We start from the raw sequence: 8,295 nt of genomic DNA, 5'->3' as shown, positions 1-8,295 counted from the left end.
AGATTTAGTCAGGCTAGTTGCCAATGAGGTATGACCCTTATCTTTTGGGTTGTGGTCAGGGCAACAGTGGTTAAATTTATGATGCCGTAATCTCAGACCATTGTACTTTGTGCTAGACCTTTTCAAACGTTTCAGTCTGTTCAGGAAGTAATGGCAGTTATGCCCCAGCATAGAAAGTTATTTTTTTAGGTCAGGCAGCATATTTTCAGGGAAAAAATGAGTATTTGAAGTAATGTTTATCCACAATTTTGTGAATCTTACTGAAAATTCCATTCTTTAACACTGGCCTTTATTGGGCACTACCAGTACGTAGCCAGAAGCATCAGTGGGTAAGTTTTGTTCTTTTTTTAGAGGTTGGTAATAGTGCCGGTTGTCATCCTCGCAATGACTGTTTGCCGGCATTTCATACAGGACGTCTTCTGGCGTCATATAGTGGGCACCGTCTGGCTCCACATAAGTGGGCTCATCATCATCAGGTAGAGGGGGGCCATCTCTATGGGGAGCAAGGGACCCTGTACCTGTACCTATTTTAGGGTGTTCGATATTCAAGGGTTGACTGGACGCCAAAGCCTGGCCCTGCCCTGTCTGATCATGAAGGGAACCACTAGTCGGTGCAGTAGCTGTGGTGTTGATGTTACTCAACGCTATGTTAGAAGTTGGGCCAGAGGGAGGATTCTTGGTGTTCCGTTTGCACCAGATTGTGATGAGGACGGTGGCAACAATAGAGAGGGCCGCTGTACCACAGACAGAGCCGATTAGAGCAGGAATGGAAACACTGGGAGAAGATTCTTGGAAAACGCAACGGGTGATTTCTGGTTTGTTAGCAGTGAACAGAATAGGAGAAGTGCCGGTGGTGGGAAACGGGAAAGCCAGTTTAGCGGCTGTTTTGACTTTCTGCTGAGTAGCGGACGGCAATGAGGTGAAGGTAGAACCTGGAGGGTTTACTCTTGGACCAGGACTAAGGCTTTCTGTGTCGCCAAATGAAGACACTGACACTGCAGATGATGTGAACGGGGCTTGGGTCTGTATGGGCAGTGTGGAACCTACAGCATGTGCTGTGGGACCCGGGTTGGTGTCTGTTTGGAGAAAGGAAGAAGATTTTGGCATTGCAGTTGAAACAAACGTGTTCTGTGCATCAACACGTGGTGTTGATTGCGTTGGATCCTCACATTTCAATTCTACAGGATTGAAATCTTTGAGCTTCTGTCCTTTGAATTTGGCGGGCTGGGCACAAATTATCTGGTCTTTAAAGAAGGGAAACTTAGACATGAAGGTAACCATGCTACAGTTACACCGCCAGGGGTTGTCTTGAAGGAGCAACGATCGTAGCCTGGTAGATTTTCAAGTGTGCCAGCCTGAATCGTTATTATCCGGTTGTGGGACAGGTACAACTTTTTTAGCTGGGGAAGATTTGCAAGTGCACCAGCCTGAATCATTGTTATCTGGTTGTTGTTAAGGTACAACTCTTGTAACTGGGGCAGATTTGCAAGTGCACCAGCCTGAATCATTGTTATCTGGTTGTTGTTAAGGTACAACTCTTGTAACTGGGGAAGATTTGCAACTGTACCGGCCTGAATCATTGTTATCTGGTTGCTGTGAAGGTACAACTTTTTTAGACGGGGAAGTTTTGGAATTGTAAGAGAATATGATGTAATTAGATTATGCCTTAAATCCAACCAATAGATGGTTGTTGGCAGGTCCTGAGGGAAGCTGGTGAGGCCCATTTCGGTGCATCTGCAGAATGCTGATTTACATCCGCAGGCAGCTTCCGGCATGCTGGGCTCCTTCAGGATGATGAGAAGGAAAACCAGCACGTGTCTCAGCTTTCTTCCCATGTTGTCCTGCCGAATAAACAAAGCAATAAGCGCATCTGTTAAAATCTGAGTATCTAGCACAGTTCTTAATGCTCTCTTTGACTTTTCTTGGTTCGGAATCAACCTGGAGGCTTGAGTCAATGACGTAATGGAACTTTGCTTTGAACTTGCAGAATACAGGTGTTCGGGTCGTTCAGCAAGGAAAAAAAATCCAGACTCGAGAATTATTTATTGATCAATGGCAGTAAACTTAATACAAGATACTGCATTGCGAATAAATGTAAATTTCTTTATTTCAAAATCAAGAGTTTTTGTATTGCAAAATTCAGAGTCATTTGGAGGTTAAAATACAAAGTCGTTAGGAAGTTAAACTACAGTATTATTAGAAAGACCACATAGACCACAATAATTACACATACTACAACCACACCACAACAGTTAAAAATTACGAGCAGAAGAACGATTAAAAGGTAGGCCCATGTGATACAAATATTTCAAATATTCCTGATAACTGGATGGTCAGCTGTACATAACCAAACTTCCACTGTTAACAATTATTTCTGAAGTTCATGGTGATAAGTGAGGAGGCTATCCTCACATATCCAGGACATTCTCAGTCCAGTAGGATACATTATATACTACTACGTTCTCACCCTTCGAATGTCAATGCTAACGTCTGTGTCCGATTATCATAGATCTATAGAAGACCCGAAGTAAGCACAGTAAGACCTTCCTACCGAGATGGAGTAGCAAATTTAGAACCCAGTTACAGATTCAACAATCAATAAAGAATAAATCGGAAAGGTCAAAACCCCAGTAGGTATCTTATTTTTGTTGTAAATTTACTGGCATAACCACAAAGAGGTGGTCTGGCGTAGGGTATTATATACGGTGTAACATACCTGGAAAAGAACCCTTGCAGGCTAAGAGGCCTGATGTAAACGGAACTAAGTATGTAACCCAACTGACTTGAAGCAACATGCCTTGTGGATTTCCTGTCAATCTACGGTTACAAAGTTTCAACTTCTTTACCTACCGTTTAACTGCATTTCTTCGAAATTCCTGTGAGCATACACGCGCAAACACACACAAACACACACGTACACACACACACACACACACACACACACACACACACACACACACACACACACACAGACACACACACACACAGACACATACACACACGCACACACAGACAAGCACACGCACACAAACACATCAAAACAAACAAACCAAAACTATATAAATTAGTGACAAGTACTTTGCGTTGATACTGTTCAAGAGTCGCAGTACACTGAGAAGTCGAAACAGTAAGAACAGTTTTGAAGGGTTTATGTACAGGAAAGTTATGTAACCAGAGGTCTGCAATTTTTACAGGAGCTGTGTTGATTGTCTGGAGCTGCCGTTTGAAGTTTGCCGTTTGAATATTAACAAGGAGGTTGTTTACTTGTTTTTCTTTTCACGGAAATTTCCATGACGCCTTTTGGGCCTTTTACACATAAGGATATCAATTTTAGTTCAAAATAATTTGATTTCTTGGTTCTTCATTTTATTGCAGGATGACATCTTCTGTGACCAGCCAAATTCCGCAAAAAGGCCAACAAGCCCGGCATACTTGGCTGGCTGCTGTTTTTATACAATGAATTTTATCAACCATCTTATCTATACACAGGTTACAGTTATCTTCTCAGGCACGGGATGCTATCAAAAAGTTCGGAATTTTCAGAGAATTTAACATCCAGTTGCTTGATTTATTTTGTATTGAATAATGCACTGCCTGGATGTCTAATTTTCAGTACCATTAATTAACACAAGATGATTTTACTTCAGAAAATACTTACCTTCATGTTCATCACAACTTACCTTCCAAACTGGTCAGGATATCTTCAGTTGACACTCACTCTCTGGACTAAGAAGGCCTGAAGAGCGGCCCTCAGTCGTCTTGTTGCAGTTGTTTCTCTCAGAGCCGAGCTCTACGTGGCTGTTGCGCAACGGAGTGTGACAAACAGCGCCTGATATTAGTCTGATGTATATGGGCGTGTCTCCATATGACGTTACGTGTGACATAAAGGTGTTGGAATGAGCATTTCAAAGCGCCACCTGTCGAGAAATGGAACAACTGCCGCCCGTCACTTTGGAGAGGCGGGCAAAAAGGGAGACCCAGCACCAAAACAAACTGGCGCGTCCCATATATACAGCATTTACAAGCTCTCATGATCATATGTTTGTTTTTTGTACGCATTTTGTGTAAAATGTGTATAGATTTATTAGGACTTTAAAAGTGATGTAAACTTTATCTTTTTTTGGATATCTTTCTCGACCCACTGCCCATCCAGGGTCAAGGCCACTTGCTATAAAGCCACACTTGAAATATAGTTCCACCGTCTGGGACCCTGGGACACCATCAAAGGGATACAGGCTAGCCTCCACCAGGCCTTTCTACGGGAATACGGATCTATATATAGCCAGCGTAGTTAGTCTGGTAGAGACTAGATACAGGCGGTGGAGGCTGTCCAGCGCAGGGCCGCCCGAGTGACCCTCAATGACTACAGGGGAACTAGCAGTGTGACACAAATGCTCAACGACCTGCAGTGGCCTCATCTCTCCGAAAGGAGGAGGAGAGCCCGTCAAACTACATTTTAGTCCTCAATAAAATAAACATCCAAACAGATAGTATCTTACAGCCTAGCCTCTACCAGGCTTCGGGAGGCGGCTGGAAAGAGTAGAAATTGGTCAAATAGAGAGAGATAACATACCGGGGGAGTTGTTCTGCTGGAGAGAACAGTGTGCGGCAAAATGTACTGTCTAGCGGACCAACTCCCCCGGCATATGCTATCTCTCTGTCTATTCTTTCCAGCCGCCTCTCGAAGCCTGGTAGAGGCTACTTACAGCCCGCCCAGGGGCCCACCCGGGGCCTATCAACACGCACACACACCTACAAATTTTCCTTCTTTCCCCGCACTATCCTCCCTGCCCGGCTCGATGGTCGCGATTCCCACTGTTGAGTCCTTTCAAGCCAGGCTACAGCCCGCCTCCCCCCCCTATTGTACTGTACTGGTGTCGTTGTCAGGTGATATATGATGAGGATAATATGTTTTGTCAGACCCTGACCTCTTACCTCATGACCTCAATGAAAAGCGACCTGTTGGTCGATTTATTCTCTTGATTCGTGGATAAAGAATGAAAACAAACGAACGAACAAATAAACAAACACTGCAACAAAGTGATTTTACGGCTGCTAGAAGGCCGTTTCATTGCTATTTCTTTTTTTCTTGGTCAAATAAGAGAGCGTATATTGATATTGACTAGAAAAAATAATCGTACGATTTCTACCTCACTGCGTCACATGGAACATTAGAAGTCCTTTGTTATCGTCGTGCCAACCTCATAAATAATTCAAACCTCCTCTCTGAATGCTTTGTCGTAGCAAGGACATTATACATAATGTCCTTGGTCGTATTAGCTCTACGGAGAAAAACAACTTGGCAGAATTTTAGCCAACAGCACCGATAAACCTTAATAACTTCAGAATTTTCCCTTCATAAGTATCATAGACACTATAGAAGTTGTGATTCGATTGTAGACACTAAGCAAGTTGCGAGAAAGAAAAACAGGAGACGGAGAAGTAAACAAGCTCCGTTGCTAGGTTACCAAGGTTACCCGTCGCCTTTTCTCTGTCTGTTTTCCAACTCATGAGTCAGCAACAGTTGGGTCACTTTAATATTGTAACGGGGGAGGGGGTAGGGGTGACGTGAAAATAATTTTACACCAGAAAGATGAGCTCTATTGCGTTCATAAAAGGTGACACAATGCCTCGTTTCCTAACGTCTATTTTGTAGTAAACGGCATAAAGTTTCAGCAATGTCAGCAACTCTTTTCCTGGTGTATCACGAAAAATGTTCCTACCCATTGTTGTAATGGTTTCGCCCTCGCTGCCTCATGTCCATATTAATACTAGTACCAACAGGATGTCCAGTTATAAGACAAGCAGTCGGTGATATCTACGCTTATTGTCCTTTGTGAGAAAAATCTACTCCGAAGGAAGCCGAGGAAAATGTCTGCAAGTTTGCGTCTATTCTGCAGCCTTGTGCTCATACTCTTCACCATCGGATATGGACAAGGTAAATATAGAATACAACACGGGGTGTTCCGTATCGCCCGAGGTGCCAGCCCGACCGCGCGTCGGATCGCCGGAAGGCCGTAGGGAGATCCAATCCGCGGGAAGGTCGGGACCGAGGGTGATGCGGAATACACCGTGTTGTATTTTATTTATGTCATATGTATACCCACCCATGAAAACACGCCCTTTAATGCGAAATGAGCAAAAATTTGGTGTCCCTAAACCCAAAAAATGCAAGAACATCAATCCCAACGTCCGAATTTTGTATTCGAATTTTCGTACGCGTTAAGAACCCCCGGGCCGTACCGCTAGTTATCACACGGGCCGGAACACCCGTATCAAACGTATTCGCGGCCCAGGCATCGCATTTTGTCGCAAGCCATCATTTTATCGCAGTAACGTCAGCCCCCAAAGCCTTGAATACTGTATTTTACAGTGTTCGGTGCATTCCAGCTGTACATGTAATTTTGTTGGGTACTCTTTCCTTAAGTATGGTACGAGGCGGCTGTTGTTACTAATATTGCAAAAGCACATTGCTTTTCTGTAAAACCAGCAACATCGCCATTCTCCTGCCACCTGTGGCTTTTGTGTGCATCTATGTTGTTGCTAACAAACAAACAGTTCAATGTGCAAATATAAAGGCGGTTTGAGGCGCGCCCAAAACTCTGAATAGAAGGACGTCAACCGCTGTTTCCCATGCACCAATGCACACGAGTTGCTATGGTTCCATACATTGTTGCACCAAGGACATTATACTCTCTAATGACCGACATGCACGATATGTCAGGAGGGTGCAGTTTCACAGTTAGAACTCATCTTCTCAGGGCAGCTTCTCGCTTACAACTCGAATTTTGCTCACAATTCTGCTTGTGGCGGTCTCCACTATATGTACAATTGCATCCTTGCAACTGTGGACCCAGAAAACACAAATCAAAACCGTCGCCGCGGAAATAATATGGAAGTAAAAAATAGCTTAAAGTACAGGGTGGAAAAAATTACGCGAGTCCACGTGTAGTGTAAGATATGCTTCTGCAGTACATCATGGCATCGCATGGGGGCACCAGTGACTGGTTCATAACACCTGTTGTAACAATGTTACATGGAATTCATGGCGGCGAGTCTGACACTTCTTCAAGATAGTCTGCAAAATTAAACCAAAGTATTTTCCAGGAGTCCACAGACTGTTAATCGTAGCCTGTCGCTTTAACCTCGTTTCTACTAAGAAAAAATTCTCGTATCCTTATATTACCATCACATCCTTGCAACTGTGGATCCAGAAAACACAGATTAAAACCATCGCCGCTGAAAATATACTTATGGATGTAAAAAATGGCATGAGGTACAGGGTGGAAAAATTTACGCGAGTCCACGTGTAGTGTAATATATGCTTCTGCAGTACATCATGGCACCGCATGGGGGCACCAGTGACTGGTTCATAACACCTGTTGTAACAATGTTGCATGGCGGCGAGTCTTACCTTACCCTTAGACCTTAGATCCTCCCGCAACCTTGTTGCATAGGTCGACTCCTTGTCTGACTTTTTGTCTCCAAAGGTTTCGGTCTTGCGCCACTACTGCCATATCCTTAAGTGAGTTAAGTCCAAGTTTTACCCCATCATTTTGTAGTGTTTTCCGCAAAGTGACTCTAGGCCGCCCTCTCGGGCGTGTGCCTTCTGGCTTCCATGTTAGAGCTGTTTTTGTGGCTCTGAGATCAGGGAGTCTCCACACATGTCCAGCAAAGCTCAATCTCCTTTTCATTACAGTCTCACTGAGAGATGGAACCTTGGCTCTTTGCATGAGCTGCTCATTTGATACGTGGTCACGCCAGGAGATGCCTAGTATAGTTCTGAGGCATCTACGCTGGAAAGTGTCTAACATTTGCACTGTCTCTTTGGTGCTTCTCCAGGACTCACATGCATATATAGCAGTTGGTACCACAATGGACTGGAAAAGCTTCATCTTTAGCGGAATGCTAATTTGCTTGGAGCGCCACATTTTTCTTAGACGCTGCCACATTCCGGTAGCTTTTCCTAACCGACTTTTAATGTCCTCTTCTGTACCCCCACCCATAGTAATAATACTGCCTAGATATGTAAAACTGTCCACATAATCAATTTGTTTGTTGTCAAGCAGAAGTGGTGAAGGGTTTACAATAGATGTCATTGCTTTTGTTTTGTCCCCACTCACTCTGAGCCCAATTTTCTCCCCTGTGGTAGCAAGTCTGTCTGTAAAGTTTTGGAGACCAACACAACTGTTAGCCAGTGCAGCTATGTCATCTGCAAAATCGAGGTCATTCAGTGTCCCCTCCCCAAAAGTTATTCCATCCCCGGTTTGTTTGACCTTTCTCAAAAGGAATCAA

The 8,295-nt window shown here is 43.9% G+C and overlaps 2 protein-coding genes across 2 annotated transcripts in view; one reads left to right on the top strand and one right to left on the bottom strand.

Moving 5' to 3' along the window:
- Positions 1–276: 276 nt before the first annotated feature.
- LOC109468537 (slit homolog 2 protein-like) lies at positions 277–1,835 on the bottom strand. The gene is made up of 3 exons (XM_019766779.1): positions 1,666–1,835; positions 1,424–1,593; positions 277–734 (listed from the first exon to the last, which is right to left on the bottom strand). Exons 1-3 carry the CDS (start codon positions 1,833–1,835, stop codon positions 277–279), a joined length of 798 nt encoding a protein of 265 aa, XP_019622338.1.
- Positions 1,836–5,853: 4,018 nt separating this feature from the next.
- LOC109468913 (polycystic kidney disease protein 1-like 2) overlaps positions 5,854–8,295 on the top strand; it is a 24,600-nt gene continuing 22,158 nt past the window's right edge. The window contains 1 exon segment of the mRNA XM_019767294.1: positions 5,854–5,938. Within this exon segment, the coding sequence (XP_019622853.1) occupies positions 5,872–5,938 (67 nt within the window). The 5' untranslated portion in view covers positions 5,854–5,871.

Source organism: Branchiostoma belcheri, unplaced genomic scaffold, assembly GCF_001625305.1.
Source record: "Branchiostoma belcheri isolate BF01 breed outbred unplaced genomic scaffold, Haploidv18h27 scaffold2, whole genome shotgun sequence".
Classification (NCBI taxonomy): Eukaryota; Metazoa; Chordata; class Leptocardii; order Amphioxiformes; family Branchiostomatidae; genus Branchiostoma; species Branchiostoma belcheri.
Note: the sequence above shows the minus strand (reverse complement) of the source record. Positions and strands in the feature narration are given on the sequence as shown.